At 45.0% G+C, this 21,223-nt stretch overlaps 1 protein-coding gene across 3 annotated transcripts; it reads left to right on the forward strand.

Annotated features, from left to right (window-relative positions):
* Positions 1–4,807: 4,807 nt before the first annotated feature.
* LOC119653963 (mitochondrial import receptor subunit TOM70) lies at positions 4,808–20,919 on the forward strand. 3 transcript variants are annotated; one of them, XM_038059126.1, is made up of 3 exons: positions 4,808–5,276; positions 18,218–19,220; positions 19,387–20,919. In XM_038059126.1, exons 2-3 carry the CDS (start codon positions 18,233–18,235, stop codon positions 20,178–20,180), a joined length of 1,782 nt encoding a protein of 593 aa, XP_037915054.1. In that variant the 5' UTR covers positions 4,808–5,276; positions 18,218–18,232; the 3' UTR covers positions 20,181–20,919. The 3 variants fall into 3 exon arrangements, with proteins under 3 accessions (XP_037915054.1, XP_037915060.1, XP_037915052.1); XM_038059132.1 differs by having other exon boundaries at positions 4,808–5,238; positions 19,390–20,919; XM_038059124.1 differs by having other exon boundaries at positions 4,809–5,238.
* The last annotated feature ends 304 nt before the right edge of the window (positions 20,920–21,223 follow it).

Consider the following 21,223-nt stretch of genomic DNA (forward strand, 5'->3'; position numbering starts at 1 on the left):
AAGTCTTTTGAGACTTACATGCAGGAGCATACAACAGGTCGGCATGCTGGAAGTTTAGTCCCTTGGCTATCCCAGCGAATTTTTGAGCACAGACCTGAATGAAGTCGAGAGCCTCTCAAATTATCATCTAAAATGTCAAGCTATAATTGTTTCACTTGACCTTTTAATCATTTCCCGCCCACTTCGATGCTCTGATCAATTTTTGCAAGCTCTCGTCAATACGAATTACATATCCCCGCCATCGAAGACGGTCAGTACAACCCCATTTCGATCGAAGATGTCCTCGTTTCAGATGTGATCATGGCGAGTTACGCCAATGGTCAAACGAAACATCTTCGTCTTCATTACCACGAGACGCCATTCATTGTCTTTGATTTGTGACCAACACTGAGAACCATAGAAAGCAACAGGGCGGACGGCACTATAAATTTCGGATTTAAGACGTGAGTTGATGCGGCGCTCGTAACGAACACCAGCTGTGGAATGGCACAGATTCAGTCTCAATATTGGACAAGTTGCTAAAGATCAGCTTTGTTATGAGACGGTAGGAAAACATTATTTGCATATCGCAGTGTTTAGGGCGCTGAACTTAAGATATTTCGTGTGACAGCATTCATCAAAAAACAAAGAAGAGCGATCAGAGGGCCCACCGATGAAGACACTTAGTGGTTTTAATATGCCTACCACATTTCGAATTTTGTTCCTCGCATCGCGGGAAAGCATTTTATCCCAGTACACAAAATCTTGTGGCATTAAGATGTTGCCGCAAAGCATCATCAACGGCGCAACAACCGGTATCCAGTCTAGGCCTGCCTTAATAAGGAACTCCAAGCAAAGCTGTCTGATATCCTAACATACGCCATCGCTCCATCTCAGGCAGGGTCTGCCTCGTCTTCTTCTGTTACAATAGATATTGCCCTTATAAACTTTTCGGGCTGGATCATCCTCATCCATACGGAACCGCAACCTAATCAGCTGGATTTTATCCACAACCTGACGGCCATGGTATCGCTCATAGATTTTGTCGGAATTGTTCATCCCTATGTAGAGTGCCAAAAATTCTTTCTTCTTCTTCTCTCGAACGCGGTCAAGAGTTAGAAATTTTTCTTGCTAAGAACAGATCATTGTTTTTGTAAGAGCTTTGACCCTATGGTGAGACGTTTCGAGCGGAACAGTTTTTGTAAACTGAAATAGGCTCTGTTGGTTGCCAGCAACCGTACGCGGATTTCATCGTCGTAGCTGTTATCGGTTGTAATTTTCGACCCTAGATAGGAGAAATTTTCAACGGTCTCAAAGTTGTAGTCTCCTGTCTTTATTCTTCTCATTTGACCAGTGCGATTTGAAGTTGTTGGTCTGTTGGTTTTTGGTGATTATTTTGTCGCCACATATTTCATCTTGCCTTTATTAATGGGCATCCCAATATCTCGCGCCAATTGCCGCCTGCTCGATCTGGATGAAAGCAGTTTGTACATGTCGGGTCGTTCTTCCCTTGATATCGATATCGTCAGCATAAGCCAGTAGTTGGGTGGACTTAAAGAGGATCATACCTCTTGCATTTACCTCAGCATCACGGATCACTTTCTCGAGGGCCAAGTTAAAGAGGACGAATGATAGGGCATCCCCTTGTCGTAGACCGTTGTTGATGTCGAATGGTCTTGAGAGTGATACTGCTGCTTTTATCTGGCCTCGCTTATTGGTCAGGGTTAGCCTAGTCAGTTTTATCAATTTCGTCGGGATGCCGAATTCTCTCATGGCCATGTACAGTTTTACCCTGGCAAGCTATCATAGGCGTTCTTAAAGTCGATGAAAAGAGTGCAGTTGATGTCCATATTCCAATAGTTTTTCCATCGCTTGCCGCACATAAAAAATCTGCTGATTTGCCTGGAGTGAAGCCTCTTTGGTAGGGGCCAATGATGTTCTGCTCATATTGGGCTATCCGACCTAGCTGGATAGCGGAGAATATCTTATAAATGGTACTCAGTAACATCGGCTCCTGGCGACTTATGATCTTTACGCCGATGGTGGTGCCATTATTTGTTCGCCACCAGTTCAGTTGGCGGGACCTTCAGCTAGTCGATATCCTGGACGTTGAGCAGTTCATCAAAATATTCAACCCATCGCTCCAATATGCCCATTCTGTTGGAAATCAGATTTCCCTCTTTGTCTCGGCAGGATGAGCATCGAGGTGTATAAGGCTTCATCCTGCTGACTTGTAGGTAAAATTTCTGACTGTGACAGTGCAGTTGCTTCCTGTACTTTCCGAGTTGACAGACCTGTTGGTTATCCTAGGCTTCCTTTTTCCGTCTGTGAAGTCGCTTCTCCGCTCGCCGGAGTTTGTGATAAGTCTCTGCGCGTGCTCGCGTTCTTTGAGAATGCAAAATTACTCGGTATGCAGCATTCTTCCTTTCCGTTGCTAGTTTACATTCATCGTCAAACCAGCCGTTGCGACTCTTTTTGCGGCTAATAACGTTCTTCAGATGATTGTGAAGATCTTTTGTTGATGCTTCATCTCCTGGTCCTCTGTTCACTGCGGTTATTGCGGCATCCATTTCCCTGTTCTAGGTGTTGCGGAGGGCTGTGCTGTGGATGGCTTCAATGTTAACTCTCACCTGATTATCAGAGGGGATTCTGGGTGGTTTTGTTATTCGAGCCCGGAGCACCATGCCAACGGGATAGTGATCCGAGTCTATATTGGCCCCCCTATATATTCTGACATTCATCAAGGCTGAGAGGTGGCGGCGTTCGATCAACACGTGGTCAATTTGGTTGAAAGTGGCCCCGTCTGGAGAGGCCCAAGTAAGTTTGTAGACCGCTTTCCGCGCAAACCAGGAACTTCCAACAACCATTTCGTGTGATACTGCTAATTGAATAATCCACAGTCCTTTATCATTTGTATTTTGATAGACGCTATGGGAGCCAACGTATCGCCTAAATACGGGCTCCGTCCCTACTTGGCTGTTAAATTTTGTTTAATTTTGATATGATATCTGGGACAAGCTTCGAGGGTTCTTTCTACTGCCTTGTAGAAGGTATCCTTCTCCGACTCTGCAGTCTCCTCTGTAGGGGCATGAACGTTTATGAGCATAGCCGTTCGCTTATGTTTTCAAAGCCAATAACAGCAGGTTTCATTTTTCGGCAGACTAAGAAACCTACTCCGAGAACATGATTTACTAAATGGCCGCTATAATATATGATGTAGCGACTCCTCTCCAGGAAACCGGTCCCTGTCCAACGCATCTCCTGCAACGTCGTTACGTCAGCCCTATATTAACACAGGGTATCAGCTAGCTGCTTGGCAACTCCATCTCTGTTCAGGGACCGCACGTTGCATGAGAAAATGCGCAAATCGTTATTCCTTTGTCGTTTCCCGGTTCGTCGTTGTGTTATTAGTGTTGTGGGAGGCTTCTGTTGCGGTTTCGTAACGAGTTGTTTTCCCCACATACGCAGCCATAACACGAACCCCTTATACTGCCACCATTCCCTCCCTACAGATCTCCTAACCCTTTCCACTCAAAATAGCAGCTATCGTGACGGTAAGCTGATTATATTCAACCGCCCATACGATCGACATCGGCCTGGCCTCGTTTAGTCCATCGCCCAATAACACTTGCCGTCTCCTATATGTATCCTTCCTCCATCCTTCCAGGTATCCTAACAATTCCTCCGTGCAAGCAACAAGATAAGAGGGGTTTTTCCTGACTTTTCCCTCTATAGCATAAGTCCTAACATAAGTTAGAATTACTTTAAATTAAGTCTAGTATTAAGCCAAATGTTAGTCTCTAGGATTGTCAGCCCTACCCAGCCCCCAATCTGGAGGACCAGTCAGTACAATTTGCCCCGTTTTTAGACGCGGGAGACTCGCCTTCATCCTTCTCCGTCTGCAGCTTTTCGTTAAGAAAGAATTCCCAGCGGTCGCCACGTGGAGGTGGAGATAGGATTTGGTAATAGAGCTGTTGGTGTTGGTTCAGCAGGGGTTTCCCGGGTTTTATGTTTCATCGTGGATACCAATCCACGTGTCGCCTTTGACCACCAAACTCAGAAGCTCCAAACTTCGCCAACCTCTCAAGATGGCCGACGAGAGGGTCACCCAAGGGTACTTGGCACAGAACATGATAGGAGGAGTGCGGGTGTCTGAGAAAACCGTGGCGGAGGGGGCTTAATTGAATTTCAGATAACCGCGAACGATGGCGGACAGGTGTGATGCGACGTATGAAAGATAACAGAATGGATTCAACAACATTTTTCTACGTCAGAGAAGTCAACATGATGAAGGAGAATTCGACTGGAGGAGTGTTACTTTCATGAATGTTTCAAAATTGTAAGACGAATCAAAGGGGATGATGGAGCATCATTATGCCCTATCTCTGGTCAAATTAACCCAAGAAAAAATAGAAGAATTGGAATGAGAAGCTATTTCGGACCATCTCAACAAGATTATATAAGAATGGATTTAAAGAATTCGATGGTTAGTTGTAAATTGTTGTGGATAATTTTTGCTTAACTAATATTGATTAGAAAATAAAAGTTTCAGCGACTTACCAACTTTCCCATTTGTTTGATAATGATTGATAGTCTTTCCGTACCTGTACATGAAGAACGAAGCAGAGCATTCCAAGCTTTATCCTTTCTCTAAATTAATTATATAAAATAATTCCTTGTAACGAAGGGTACTTCCCATATTCTTCATATCTCATTGTCTCTGAAATCAAACCGAAACTCCAGTTGGCGCCACCAACCTGTTCCAGTTAAGAACAACCGGCATAATGGCGCTACAATCGCATTCTAGATTGATAATTCTAATCAATCTGTCAAATGTCAGACAGGAGCACTTTTTCTTCTCTCCCGTGTCTGTCGTGTGTGTGGTCCCACGCCGTGGTCGCAATTTGAAACGGAGAAATTCTCTTAAATTGTATGAAAATACCGGAGAAGTTTGTGTTTATTAATAACATACAAACATTCGCCATAATTATGTGTAAGAAAATCTACAAGCACAGGAATCGTTGAACAATTGAGTACAAGTTTTTCGCCGTTCAGTTCAGTCGTCGCGTCGCGAGCTAAAACGTTCAGTACACAAAAGTCAACGAAATAAACTAGAAAATTGCGCGGTTAATTGGCCCAGTTGATTTTCGCCGGTCGGTTTTTCAATTCCCACAAGGATTAGTCACTTGGCACGTTTCGGAAGCTTCACGGTCGCCGTGTATCCACACTTGATTCCGATTGGACTCTTCATCGTTATCGGTGCGTATGGCTGGAGAAGTTGTGTAACGCTTGCCCAGGTTTATCACATTTTCCTATAATTATCAAAATTTGTTTATTGTTCGATTATTGCGTTCAGAGTTTGTTGTTTATTGTGCAGTATTTAATGGGGGTGAAACGTCAGGGTGCACTTCAGATTGTCTTGGAGAGGTTTTTACGTGCTAATTTGACTGACCGCGTTCTAGATGCGGCTCAAATTAAATTAGTGAATGACTGCAATTGCGGCAGAGGTTATTGGAGTGTTCTATGAGAGATGAGGGAGCAAGCGAAATTCTAATAAGCCAACACGCAACATGAAAGTAACTACTCCAATTATGAAATTGATTTCTTCCCGTTATATGATTGGAACAGGACTTTATCTGCTTATTAATGGTGATGCAGCACCGTTTCGATGGATAACATTCCGAAATCAGTAAATATTTTACGCTTTGGACCTTGGTTCGTAATCTCGGCTTTTCAAGGTCTATTTGTACTTATTCTTTACTGGGAGCTGATCCAATAAGGTTGAAATACAAAGCACTGAGCTCATCTAACTGGAGAATATGGCGGTAGGGGCGAAGATACCTTCATTTAACGATCCATTGTCACGCCTAGTCTCCACTTAATAACAAGCGATCTTGTCAGCGGCTCACCCTAGAAAATATATATTAGAGATGCCTGAAATATCACCTTATTAGGTGGTGTGATATCGCAACACTTTTTTAATAATGTGATATTACAAAGAAGTATCCCAAATATCACCTTTCATTCCCTAACCGTACACACCAGCAGTACGAGTTACACAAGGCAGCCGTTATTACCAGGGATTCCTTACAACTATAGTGATATTTTGCCCTGCATTTGTCAAATTTGTAAAATATGTGCCAGTATCAGTATACCGAGTAATGTTGCATTCTCAAAGGACGCGGGCACGCGCAGAGACTTATCACGCACTCCGGCATGCGGAAAAGCGACTTGACAGACGGGAAAAGGAAGTCTGGAAGAACCAACAGGTCTGTGAACTAGAAAAGTACAGGGAGCAACCGCACCAAGCGCGGAAGTTTTACCAACACTGTCCCAGGACGTGTATAGAGGTTTCGTCCTCCTCCTCACAAAACCTGCAGGCAGTGTCCATAGATATTCCTAGCTTCCCTAGGTGATAGTTCAGGCAACAATGGCCAGTGAGAATTCCCATTATGATTCGGAGGTTCTTTTTGGTGAGGTTTAAGTAATCCTTTGTGCGTATGGGTTCGTATCCCCCAATAAGCACCCTGGACTGCTCCATCTCCGGTAGGCCCGCCCAGTATAGTTCCCTCAACCGTTCCTCTTCATTTCTTAGATTCGTAGTCATGAAACCGTTTCCGATTCCGCAGAAGGGTTCTGGCCCGTGTAAAGGCCGCCCTGGTCCCTTCCTGGCTAGTTCATCCGCTGCCTCGTTGCCTTCCAACCCAGCATGGCCTGGAACCCAAAGTATCCAGACCTTGTTGGACGAGCCGAGTGTATTCAGTCTCTTAAGGCATTCCCATACCAGTTTAGAGTTCACCTGGTTGGACTTAAGTGCCTTGATCACTGCTTGGCTATCGGTGAGAATAGCTATGTTCTCCCCCCTATAGTTCCTTTCCAGATTAAAAGAGGCACATTTGTCTATGGCATATATTTCCGCCTGGAATATGCTAGTGTACCTGCCTATTGGCTCAAAATACATTTTCCTTGTACCAACGACACCGGCACCCGCTCCCTCTGCTGTGAGGGATACGTCAGTGTACCAAGTAATCAGTTGCTGGTTTAAGCCGTATGTCGGAGCCACGCTCTCCAAGTTTGCCTTGTTACTCCAACGTGTTTCAACCTTCTTATCGAAGTTAAACCTCGTTGTCATGTTATCCCTTGGTATCAGTAATTCGGGATACCGTCTAGAAAGAATATCGATCTTCCTTCGATTTAGGCAGCTCCCCGCCTCACTCATACTACCGGACATCCTGAATATTGCTCTCCTTGCCTGCATCTGTATGTGCTAATCCCAGAAGGACCTCCAGTGATGCCGTTGGGTATGTCCTCATTGCCCCACTGATACACACGCAAGCCAGCCTTTGGAGCTTATGTAATTCCCTGGCTTGTGTGCTGAGTTCGGTTCTTTCTCCCTAGATTACCGCTCCATAGGTAATCATTGTCCTTACAATTGCAGTATATATCCAAAGTAGTATCTTCGGGCTGCAACCCAATTTTTCCCTGCTATGGATCTGCAAGTCATCAAAGCCCTTGTGGCTTTCCGACATGTGTCTTCCAGAGTAATTTTTGGTCTAGCGTAATTCCCAAATATTTAACCTCTGTTTCTCGTTTCACCTCCATATCATGTAATGTTATGGCTTTCAGGTGATCCAGCTTACGCCTCCTAGTGAATCGCACTATGGTGGCTTTGGTTGGGTTGATCCGCAGTCCCACCTTCCTGCGCCAGGCACTAGTAACCCTTAATCCAGTTTGGATTCTATCACATAGGGTATCTTCATATTTGCCCCTACAAATTAAAGCACTGTCGTCCGCGTTACCCTGGACTTGTATTCCAGTATTTGTTAACACGTCCAGGAGTTCATCCACTACCATACTCCACATCAGCGGCAATAATACCCCATCCTGTGGACAGCCTTGAGTGGTGTTCATGATAATAGAATTTGTACTTGTCGGTACATCTATTTGCCTGCTTTCTAGCATTTTGCCCATCCAGAATGCCAGGGTGTTTCCCACTCCTTTGCGGCTCAGGGCATCTTGTATCTCTGTGTGCGATGTGTTGTCAAATGCTCCTTCGATATCCAAAAACGCGCACAGTGCAATTTCATTTGTTTCTAGGGCATCCCGGATCCCCGGATGAAGCCTTAATCACCTCCATGCTCATCCTACAAAGGCAAAGAGGAAAATCTGATTGCCGACAGCATATATATATATATATATATTTTTTGGGAGTAGAATGAACACGTTTACGCACAGAGTGTTAGACTCCCGCAACAGCACGCTGTCGGATTACCAACTAAACAGCTCCCTGCCATCCCGCCTGGAACCGTTTGACACATTACTTCGGGCTAGCCTTCCCGCTCTCCCGGCTTTGGGGCCTTTAAGTCAGGGAATTCCTTTCACCAACGGGAGGGGAAGGGAGAAAGGGAGTTGTCAGTTCAAGGAACCCCTTACCGTCCGATTCCTCCGCCGATCGAGTTCAATCTCCTTCGTAATAAGAAGAGCCAGAACATAATGCGCAATACGATTCCAGCTGCAAGCGCTCTTCAGCATCTCTCTAACAATGTCTAGAGAGAGCCCCCCTGTGTCTGCATAAAGCTGCTGACGAAGGCCGTCCCACCTCTCGCAAGAGAAAAAAGCATTCGTTTTGAGAATATTTCAGCCCTGGCCAGCTTTGGTCAGCAAGGCGGATTTGCGCTCAATATAATTCGTAGGCATGTCGTGTTTTACGAATTATATAAAGGAGCATTCAACATCTGCGAGCCGCTACGGTCACGCTGCTCCCAGGGCAGAGGTGAGGCAGCGTCTGACGATTTGCCTCTGCCCTGGTAAGAAACCGTAAAGCCGCCGTCGCTTGACTTTTTTTTTAGAAAAAAGCATGTTCAGCGTCGTCCGCCACTCCATTGCAGAACACACAATCAGGAGATCACGCCTTTCCAATCCTGTGCATGTAAGACGGAAAACCTCCATGCCCACTTAGAAGTTGGGTAAAGAAGTAATCAATCTCACCGTGCGGTCGGTTCAACCACGGGTCTAATTTCTCGATGAGCCGCGCAGTCCATCTGCCCCTTGGCTCATTTTGCCAAGAAAGTTGCCACTCGGTAAGGGTGCGTTGACGTTCTTCACGAACAACCACCTCTCTTAAGTTATCGCCCTTCGGCGGTAGATAGCTTTGCGTGATCACCATCACAGCCCGTTCGGAGACGGTGCGATAAGCAAACGCCATTCGCAAAGCTCTCCGCCTCTGCACTTGAACAAGGAGTTTACAATGCATCTTGTCAAGGGCATCAGCCCATATCTCGGCGCCATAGAGCAGAACCGTCTGCGTTGCTCCCATAAGGAGACGTCTCCAATTGCCGCAACGTTGTCTGCATAATCGACCAAGCGCGACTCTTCGAGCGTATCGAATCTCACCAGACTTCCAGACTAATTAGAAATAGATACTCTTCGCAATCCTCTCACCTTGTTTCCGAAATTCGGTAACCTGGACAGGTTCGTCCGCGAAAGAAGCTTCACCCTTTACATCCAATATCTCCACAATCGCCTCTCCAACACCAGACTAAACCCTGGTACATATAGGGAACTCAGGAAAACCTGCCCGTGTTAAAGGCAAATCTGTCCAACGCGATGCTACCCCAAAACATCTCCCCCAGAAAAAATGTGAACGTCCTCGCTGTACACTTCCTCCAAGTACATCCTCCACTTCCGTGAACCACATTTCGGCAACGAAGTAAGCGGAAAAATCTCCCAACCATTTCCCTTCCTTCCTTACATTCCTCAACCTACACGAAATCCCTTCAATCGGCAACCGCCGACCCAAGTCAGCGCGAAAATATCCTCCCCATCCACTTTGTCAGTCCAAACTCTGTCAGGGCGTCCATCCCCTGCTCAAAAAACAAAAAATCGGTTGGACTTGACAAAATCCCCTCCATCGTCCTAAAGAAACGCGCTCCTGACATTGCTCCCATCATGTCCTCCATTATCAACCATTGCCTGATCAAAGCCCACTTCCCAACAGATTGGAAGAGTGCTCGGATAGTTCCCATCCCAAAAAAAAAAACAAAAACCTCCAAATCCCGATAGCTACAGGCATATCTCAATCCCGTCATCCTCCGCCAAGATCTTCGAGCAGACCATAAAAGCCATCATCGACGAGCACTATGACTCCAATCATTCACTCCCCGATTTTCAATTCGCCAACCGATCTAAACACTTGGTTGAGCATGCACTCCTCGTGCTCAAATCGAATGTCCTCCTGGCTCTCAACCGGAACGCGCCGACCATAGCCTGTCTCCTCGATATAAAGAAAACTTTCGACTCCGTATGTCAATACGGGCTCGTTCGTAAGCTTTCTGAAGGATTCCATTTCCAACCGCACCTCTGCAAGCTAATTCTTACCTTTCTCGACGGGCGGAAATGCCAAGTCAAATTCCAAGAGCACCTCTCTTCCAATTCAAGTCCGGCTTGTATCCCTCAGGGATCAGTCCTCCACGCTACTCCCTTCTCTCTGTTCACCGTAGACCTACCCAAACCCAATCCGAATCCTCCAAAACGCGGATGACCTCATCCTCTACACCTCCACCAGAAACATCCTGGCCGGCGAAGCCCACCTGAATTCCTATTTGGACGAGCTTTACGCGCTTGAAACTCTTCCTAAACCCACAGAAATGCGAGACTATCTATTTCTGCGGTAACGCAAGGATGACGCCGAAAATAACTAGTGACATATCAACTCTATCCCTGAAAATCCACAACGCCACAATCCCAACCGTAAATGAAGTCACCTACCTTGGGGTAACTATGAATTCCCGTTGATTCCACCTCCCACATATCACGAAAGCACTATGGTAAGCCGTAAAACTGGTGCCTTCAAATCCTTTTACCCAATCCTGAAACACAGCAGCCCAACACCTCTGAAAGTCAATCTATTTTGGTACAAACAGCTTATCCGTCCCTCTCCATGTTCGGCTTCATCTTCTGGTCCGACAGTTCCCCTACCCAAATCGAACCACTCCGTCTCAAAGAACGCAGAATCCTACGCCACTGTTCCAACATCTACAAACACGAATACCGCTCCAAATACATCTCTAACCAGATGCTCTACTACTCCTGCCAAACGCTCTGCATCCACGCCGTCCTATGCCCTCAAATTCCTCATGTCCTCAAATTTCTCAATAAATGTCTATCCCACTCTAATCCCTTTATCTTCCAGGCCATGTAGATTGAGATCGTCGAAGAGAATCTTCTACGAACTCATCTGTTCCCTCAAATCCTCCTATCTTCCACACCCGAAACCTCGTTTTCGACCCCGACGGTAGAGTGATCTTCTTCACCAGTAACTACTCCTCATCCGAATTTTCAAAACCCACCCATCCCTAGCGTCACTCCTAGCTCCCTTTCCCAAACCCATGCTCCTCACCTCAACCCGCCGCTGACGACATAGGCTTGGTTTGCCATTCGTCGGAATCATCATGAGCCCTGCCAGTGTATAAACGGTTAGCTCGCCGAGGCTCTAAAAAGTAACACAAAAAACAAAAATAAATTTGTTGGTATGGGTGAAACTTTATGAAATTCGTGCATCTAATCCTACCCAAAAAGGATAATCCATCATTTGGTACAAATTTTCATCACTTCGAAGGGGAAAATGAATTTCTATTTCGCATACATATAAAGCGATCCGGTTCGGCCTGCCAAAGGGATGCTGCTTTGATGAGGGTCGAAAATATTGAGGAGTAACTATTGGACTATGTGAGGGTCATTAATATTTCAGTCTTAAATTTTGTTTTCCGGAATGAAGTAGCGACAGTTTTACTTGTTTATGTGTCCAATTAACGGAAAGTGAGTCTGCCAAAATTATTTCGCAGAAGTTTTTGCGTAAATTATAAACATGAAATTATTACTGCAATTAAAACTTAAAACATTGACTTCGAGAGTGTTACTTTGGAATTCTATAATCGGTGCCATTCGGTTGTGCTGAACAATCGGTTTTTTGAGCACTGATTGGATTTTCACGCAAACATCCTTCCATTTCCTGAATGTTGTCGATGATACTTATGTTGTCGATGATAGTTAATGTTTTGCAGGCCATTGGGCTTACTTTTTCGGTGATTCGCTTAAACCTCCTCCTCCTTGATAAGTGCTAGGAGCGTATGATGCTCGCTATGGACTGCTACGGTAGTTTGGCTTACAGTCCTTTTTTCTGTCCTTTTTCTGATCTACCCCAATTTTTAATCCGAGATTATTGTAGTTTTGTGAACAACATTTTGTTAGCAGGAGGTGGTAGTGATTGGTGTTGATCTTTGATATGCATCTCTGCTGTGCGGTTTTGGCTGAATGCTGCTGGGAAATTTACAAGAGCTCGGAGAATAGTTCTGGGGTATCATCATCAACAGCGCAACAACCGGTATCCGGTCTAGGGCTGCCTTAATAAGGAACTCCAAACATCCCGGTTTTGTGCCGAGGTTCACCAATTCGATATCCCTAAAAGCTGTCTGGCGTCCTGACCTACGCCATCGCTCCATCTCAGGCAGGGTCTGTCTCGTTTTCTTTTTCTACCATAGATATTGCCCTTATAGACTTTCCGGGCTGGATCATCCTCATCCATACAAATTAAGTGACCCGCCCACTGTAACTTATTGAGCCTAATTTTAAACTTGACGGTCATGGTATCGCTCATAGATTTCGTCGTCATGTAGGCTACGGAATCGTCCATCTTCATGTAGGGGGTCATTGCAGAAACCAATCATAGTCTGTTTTCGATCTCGTCGGACTTCGGCGTGAGGCCAATTGGTATCCGATTCGTTGTTGACGTTTCCGTAGCAATAATGTTTCAAAATTTTCAGATTGCTAGCCCACAAATTACAACAAGCAGGAAAAACGTTGACTGTATTCTTAAGTTCCAACTTACTGATTGAATTGAAAGGAGGCAGCAAATGGTAATGTGTGGTTCACGCATTAAAGACCCACTCTCCCAATATGGCCGACGCGGGGTCGCCCAAAGAACACTTGAAACAGAACAGGAGGCGGAAATTCTTCGAAGAAGTTGGAGCGCTATTAGACAAATCGTGAACGGTGTGCGCAGATGTAGGTAACGCGCTATGCCCCACCAATGGGTGAATGTCAATCTATATGGTCGACATCACGAGGGAAAAGACCGCCCCGTCGGTGCTTTGACGAATCGAAATATCCCTACAAAATTGATAATCTAGCACATCATAGCTTTTACTAATGTTCAAAGGACGAACTACCCAAAATTCACCAACCAAAGGCTAGACTAAGCTCATTGAACTTTTTTTTTTCTAAATGCAATGTAAAGCTACACATTCCATAAAATTTTCCAAAATTTGATACACGATTCTATTTTCGCCACGTTTCGACGGTAGACCAAAATCATACATTCGACTTCCTGGGTTTCGTTCGTGGGCTCGTTCTCTTCTGGGTAGCAACCAAATCCTGGCGTTCACAACGAATTTTTCAGCTAGTTCCTAGTAAGGTGAATTTTCTCCACCACGTTCACATGCATTACCAGATCTCATTTATTATCTGGACTTTAGGAAATCGGCAAAAATTGTCTGATTCTTAGATCTTTAAGATTTTCTTGTCACTCTTAAAATTCGTTCTTCTCATAATTGTTTCTTTCAACTCGCAGGAATTATTCAAGAACTATTCACACCTGTTTGCTTGATGACGTTTTACCGACCGACTACCGTGTTTTGCTCAATATGTCCTCCTCTTATTTAGATCTCCAAATTTTATCAACTTGAATGAAATCGTCCATCAAAAATGCGATAAGTTGAATGATTTGTATTTACCGAACCCGGAACTGCGTTCCCCATTATTCGGCGAAGCGACCGCGACGTGGATTTGGAGCGCAAACGGGCTTCAACCTGGACAAGATGACAGCCTTTTTGTGTCCCCCGATCTCGAGCTGGAAGAAATGTTCTCCCCGTTCGAAAACACGGTATGGGCCTTCGTATGAAGGCTGCAGCGGCTTTCGGACAGCATCCTTCCTGGCCACGTGCGTGCACGTGTCCAGTTCCCTGGGAGCGCAGGCAGGTGAGGATGTGTGTCGGGTGGGAGGTGTGGGTTTAAGGCGGTGGAGGTTGTCTCTCAGCATACGCAGCAATCCAGAGTCTGTGAGACCCGACCTCTTGTCGAAGATCGGGTCACTTGGGAGCCTTGGGTTCTCCCGGTATACCAACTACGCGGGGCTGGCAGCAAATTCCTCTCGATGAGTTGTTCGGAGGCAAAGTAGGACCAGAGGCAAGACTTAAGTCCAGGACGGATCGTCGCGGGCCATAATGCCGGATTTCAGCGTCCGGTGCCAACGCTCTAACATCCCATTGGATTGCGGATGGTAGCAGTAGTCCGCTGGCGTTTGAATCCCAGGAGTTTGCCTAGCAAACTGGATTCAATTTGCATTCCCAAAGCGAGGGATCCACTCTCGACAGAGGGCTTCGGCACAAGATTATACCGTAATGTCCTTCAGAGGTATTGCTTCAGGCCACCGCGTAAACCTGTCGATGATTGTAAGGCAATACTTGAAACCGTGCGAGTCTCGCCAAGGGCCTACGATGTCGAGGTGTATTGTGTGGAATCGCTTGGTAGTGCGTGGGACTGAGCTCACTTCTTTTCTTACATGCCTGGTGACCTTACAATTCTTACATGCGATGCACTCTCTAGCCCAGGAGTTGATGTCCTTATTCATGGAGGGCGATAAGTATTTCTCGGTGACTAATCGATTTGTCGTCCTGATGCCTGGATGAGCTACGTCGTGAACCGCGTGGAAGACTTCCTTGCGATAGGTGGACGGAATGTATGACCGGGGTCCCTTTTCCGAGTACTAGCAGCAGAGAAAGAGGCTCGAGCCGAAGATGGGCAACTACCGAAATTTGTATTTGGGGTTGGATTTGAGGCTCTGAAGCACTGCGTCATCCTCCTGTGCCTTAGCGATAGCCAAGAAGTCGAGTGAGGCGGGGATGTTTACCTCGGAAATACGTGACAAAGCGTCAGCGACTATGTTGTCCTTGCCGGACACGTGCTGCATGTCGGACGTGAACGGGCTTATAAAGCTCAGGTTTCGAAGCCGACGAGGGGACGCTTTGTCGGCTTTTTGTTTTAAAGCATACGTGAGAGGCTTATGGTCCGTAAACACTGTGAACAGCCTGCCTTCTAGGAAGAAATGGAAGTATTTAATGCTCAAGCACGGAGCGAGCAGTTCTCGATCGTAGGTGCTGTAGTTCCGCTGAGCGGGGTTCATCTTTGGGTGAAGAGCAGCACCTACTACGATGTCAGAGGCATCAAGAAAAACGGCTGGGGGCGCAACTTGTCGAAGAAATGCCAAGAGTGTAGCATCAGCCAGTTGTTTTCGGAATTTGTCAAACGCGCGGACAGCCTGTTCAGACCACACAATCTCTCGTGTGTCTTTTGTTTTGGGGCCAGACAAGTACGCGTTCAAAACGGACTTGTGTTGGGCAGCCTTGGGCAGGAAACGACGATAGAAGTTTAGCACGCCCGAGAACCTCCGCAACTCCTTCACGGTTTTTCGGACGCGGGAAGTTTATCTGGGTCGGGCTGTATTCCGTCAGGGGAAAAGAAGTGGCCGAGGAATCTCATCTGTGTCTGGAGAAACTTGCATTTATCAACGTTTAGGACTAAACTGGCCCCAAGGAGACATTGAAAAATGCACTCCCGATGGACTAAATGCTCAGACTCTGAAGAAGAAGCGACCAAAACATCATCCAAATACACGAAACAGAAGTTGAGGTTTTGCAGGACCGAGTCAATGAACCTTTGAAAGGTTTGCGCCACATTGCACAATCCGAAAGTCATCCGCGTGAACTCGAAGAGTCCAAAGGGTATGCATATTGCCGTCTTTGGAATGTCTTCTGGAGCTACAGGGATTTAGTGATATGCCTTGATTAAATCCAAGGTCGAAAAGATGCGGCAGTTTGCGAGATGATGTGCAAAGTCGTGGATGAGTGGAATGGGATATCGGTCAGGAACAGTCCGTGCGTTTTTCTATAATCAGCACAGGGGCGCCATTCGCCGTTTGGCTTAGGGATCATATGGAGTGGGCAAGACCAACAGCTGTTTGGAGGTCTGCAGATACCCTGTTGGATAAGTTGCTCAAATTTTTTCCGTGCAATAGCCAGCTTCTGGAGTGGTAGAGGACGCACCTTTGAGGAGATAGGGGAACGAGTGGTCTTAATGTGGTGCTGCACATTGTGCTTCATTGGTTTAGAGAGACTACATTCGGTAGTAATCTAGCTGAACTTTTGGAGGAGTGCCCGAACACGAGAGTCCGTAAAGAACGGAAAGATTGTTGTTGGGGTATGATGAGATTCTGCTTGACGAGTTAAGATTAGTTGAGGAGTCTATAAGGGACCTGTTTTACAAGTCCACTAGCAACCCATAGTGACACAAGAAGTCTGCGCCTAAAATGGGCAAGCTGACATCCGCCAGGATGAATCGCCACGGGAACGTCCTACGCAAGCCAAGACTCAGGTCCACTTGCCTGTAACCGTAGGTGTTAATGCGCGAGGAATTTGCCGCCATCTCGCGCTTCCGCTGGCATATTTCTTCTGAAGGCTGCTGAACGGCCGCTATCGTGGGATGCCTCATGCACCTTATCAGCCGCAGCGGTCAACACCTCCAAAGAACCAGAGACGCACGCGAGGCTGGAAGTTCGATCACCCAATGTCAAACCTGCCAGCAAGTAATCCAACTTATCTTGACTCACTTACCGACAGGCGCTTAATTAGCTCCGTTTTGAGTACATTGTAGGAGGCCGTTTTGACAATGTCTGACACCAGGAGGATGGTCTCCTCATCCAGGCCTACAATAGCGTGGTTGAATTTGGTCGCGTCCGCTATGATTCCCGACATCTGGAATTGTGCCATCAGATGGACGAACCACAGCTTCGGGCTCCTCCGGCGAAAAAGAGGGACGCGCACAGCGAGGGCGGTCACTTGGGCTTGCCGCGTGTTTGTTGTCCAGAGACATGACAACAGCTAAGTTAAACGATGCGAGATGAGTCGAGGACGCGGCTGTACCGAATTTGAACAGACCCTAATTTGACGACGGCAGACCGCACCCCCAAATGCCCGTACGAAAGACAATAGAAAAACACACTTCAGCAAAATCCACCGATGCGGAACGGACGCTTGACGCGAAGACCAAAAATATCAACCAATACAAAATTTTACAACGTCTTGGAGTTCCGACTCCGTCGACGATTCTCGGATCTTCAGACGTCCTGAGACGATGGAGTGATCAGATTGAATTGGGGGCTGGAGTAAAAGGCTCTTGTCATGGTGTAACAGAAGTCCAAGGTAGAAGAGCCAGTTCCTGCGGTCGTTCTAAAGTTCAACAGCAAAGAAAACGATGAACTTGAAGTTGTTGTCCCAAACAATGGTTTTGTGTCGGATACTGATGCTGCATTTGTAAAAGCATTTGCACTGAATATTGATCCTGAATAGGCGAAATGTGAATCTGCTGAATCAACTGCAGTGATGTTTGGGGTCGAAACACCGTTGCCCTTGTTGAAGAAATGGAGCAGAAAGTTCACTCTTCGTCAGACCCATAGTATTAACCTATTTTATTCTGACGGAGGCCGCGAAACTCACTCCCCAACTACTTCGACTATCGCAACATCACAGTTAGTTGAAAATTTTAAAGAAGATTTATGTTAGAAACTTCTTCCATCTATCATCATCATCAAGGGCGGTTGTTGTGCCGGTCTAAGCCTGCCTTAATAACGAACTCCAAACATCCCGGTTTTGCGCCGAATTCCACCGATTCGATATCTCTTAAAGCTGTCTGGCATCCTGACCTACGCTATCGTTCCATCTCAGGCAAAGCCTTATAGATTTTTCGAGCTGGATCATTCTCATCCATACGGATTAAGTGACCCGCCCACCGTAACCTATTGAGCCGGATTTTATCCACAACCTGACGGTCATGGTATCGCTCATAGATTTCGTCGTTATGTAGGCTACAGAATCGTCCATCCTGTAGGGGGCCAAAAATTCTTTGGAGGATTCTTCTCTCAAACGGGAACGAATTAGTTAAACAGAAGACGCAGTCGTCAGTTAGCCAGATATAGTTTAAGTTTGAACATGCATTAGCGGACTCTACTTCTCGTTTAATTATTGGGTTCACTGGTTCCTTATGAATTACATTCTTGTTCTTTGAATTTTGGTTCCATTCAAGAGTTTTATTTTTGAAACTAAATAAAATGAACGTTTTTATTTTGCAGGCTCTTTTTCTAATAATGACTAGCGGTAGCACAGGCTCCCCGTCGTTTCCTAGTTGGAAGCTAGCTTTGCTGATTGGAACACCCGTAGCCATCGGCATAGGATACTATATCTACCGCAAGCAATCAAAGGCCTTATCTGAAGACACAACAGACTCGACAACAAAGGATAAAACCATCAAAAGTCTAAAGGATAAATCAATTTCCATTGATGGCGATTCAACACCTTCAACAAGTGACAAGGACCTGTCACAAAAAGAGAAACAAGAACTGGAAAAGGCAAAACTTACCCCTCTCGCATTAGCTCAACAATATAAAAACGACGGAAACGTTTGCTTCCGGAAGGGGAAATACGATGAAGCAATCAAACTCTATGATAAAGCAATTAGTGGATGTCCTCCTGAGAACAAAATGGACTTGGCCGTATTCTATCAAAATCGTGCGGCCGCCTATGAAATGTTGAAAAAATGGGCCCAGGTTAAGGCAGATTGTACTAAATCGCTTGAATACAACCCAAGATACGCAAAGGCTTACTTTCGACGTGCCAAAGCCCATGAACAGACTAAAGACTGGTTGGATTGCCTCGATGATGTGACGGCCACTTGTATTCTCGAAGTTTTCCAGAATAACAACACCATCTTGTACGCTGATCGCGTTCTCAAACAGACAGGAAACGATGATGCTGCAAAAGCAATGAAAACACGAGTGCCTGTATTGCCTTCACGTTACTTCATCAAAACATATTTCCGATCATTTGTTTGCGATCCACTGATAAATATGAAGCCTGAACCGCGTGATGGTGAACTAAGAGGATTTGCACGGGCTAAGTTGGCATGGGATAATGAGGACTATGATGCCGTTATTCCTGCTTGTACAGAGGAAATTGAATCAAGCGAATCGGAATCAGAATATAAAATGGAGGCATTGCTTTTGCGAGGGACTTTTCATTTGTTGAGTGGATGTTTTACGGGAGCCCAACAAGATTTCGATGTAATTATTGATAATGGTAAGTTTTTAATGTAGACATTGGGTTCTGTATACCTGCAAAATGTAGTTATTAGTGGAATCCGCGTTTCTTTCCGATAGGATTAAGATATCAAATCGTGTTCATGGAAGATAGCTGGAATATTCCTTTTGAGGGGTTTCAACATGAATTTTTCTATTTCTTTCAGAAGAAGCTGACGTGGAGCTTCGTGTGAATGCTCTTATAAAACGTGCCTCGTTATGGATTCAACTTATAGAGAAAGAAAAGGGTCTTGCGGATTTCGAAGAAGCAGAAGAACTTAGTCCTGATAACGCCGACATTTATCATCAGCGTGCACAAATTTACACACTCTTAGATCAGTTAGACGTTGCAATGCAGGAATATGAGAAAGCCGTCAAATTGGCACCTCATCATGCCATGGCGTTTATTCAAAAGTGCTATGCAGAATACCGTCTAGCATTCGTGGTCCAAGATCAAATGCGTTTATCAGCGGTCATGAATGAGTTCAAAAATGCTATTGAGAAATATCCAGACTGTGTTGAATGCTACAGCTTAATGGCTCAAGTGTTGAGTGACCAATCGCAATATGACCAAGCCGATTCATTCTTCGAGAAGGCAACGAAAATGGCTCCAGACAATGCCTCCCTATACGTTCACAGAGGTATCATGGAACTACAATGGAGCGGAGACATCGCCAAGGCCCTTCGCTACATGCATAAGAGCATTGAAATTGACGAAAAGTGCGAATTAGCTTATGAAACGTTGGGAACAATTGAAGTGCAACGCGCTTACTTGGATAAAGCAGTCGAGTTATTCGATAAGGCCATAATATACGCGAAAAGTTTGCCTGAAATGGGGCATTTGTATGCCTTGAGAAACGCAGCCATTGCACAAATAAATGTAACGAAAAAACTGGGAATTGACATGGCATCGATATCAGCAGCAGCAAATGCCGGAATACCGGAAGTCAATGGCCATTGAAAATTGGGACGTTTTGTATATTAAATCTTTTCTGTGTTCCCATTGTTTTTATTTCAACGGAGTGAAACATAAATGTTAGTGCAAATTCGCGGCGATATTAGAACCCTTTTCCTTCTAAATTACCAGCACTTTCTCCGCCCGAGAAAATGCTTGTAAGTTCAAGAAGATATTTTTAATTTGATTATTTTGAAGAGCAAAACTCAAATCACGCGGATTTGCACTGGCATTTGCCAACTACTTTATTGTTATAGTCTTAGTCGAATTGATAACAATCAATTGTTTAAGCTACGCAATATTATATTCGATGGAACATCTACAACTTCATATTGTGTACCATAAGCTGTCCGGTGTTTACCTGAAACCGTGACGGCATGCTAAGTTGGTCCAGTGCCCAGTAAACATATAGTAATTAGAGTAACACACGTAGTAAAGTATCAGTAGTTAATTTACCCCTCATCAACGCGTTGTATACAATTGAAATAGAAATTCAAGTGATAAATATGAAAGATGCAGTAATTATAAACGTTTCCTTATAAGTGTGTGAATGAAAGCAGAAAAAATGGGAGCCTTGGGTGGTTTCCATATTTTTGTGCTGATTGAATTTGTGTCTCTTTTCGTTTCTCGCTTTTTGATTGTATATGTATCTTATTGTTTCCCACGTTTTCCTCCTTTTTCCTTGATTTCGAATAAATTTATAATACAAAATCAATTGATCAAATGAAATTAATTGAAAACCATATTGAAAGTTGTTTTGCTTTTCTATCCTAAAAAAATTAGTTCAAACCAGATGCTGTCTATCACCCACTTGTTTGTTATTCCCATGGGATTATAATATTAATTTTCGTAAATTAATCAAAACATCTTACGAATGTACATTCTTACTAGCGCTTGCTTCGAAAGAGGATTATTGGAATCAAAAGAAGAATCTTCGCCCCCCCAAAACTGATCTAAATGCCATGTATGTGCCTTGTTGACTATACAGAAAAATGCTGGTCGTTTAATGATTAGTTAGTTTATGGGAGGACCGCAGGACCCATTGTTAT

The sequence above is a fragment of the Hermetia illucens genome, chromosome 1, assembly GCF_905115235.1.
Source record: "Hermetia illucens chromosome 1, iHerIll2.2.curated.20191125, whole genome shotgun sequence".
NCBI lineage: Eukaryota > Metazoa > Arthropoda > Insecta > Diptera > Stratiomyidae > Hermetia > Hermetia illucens.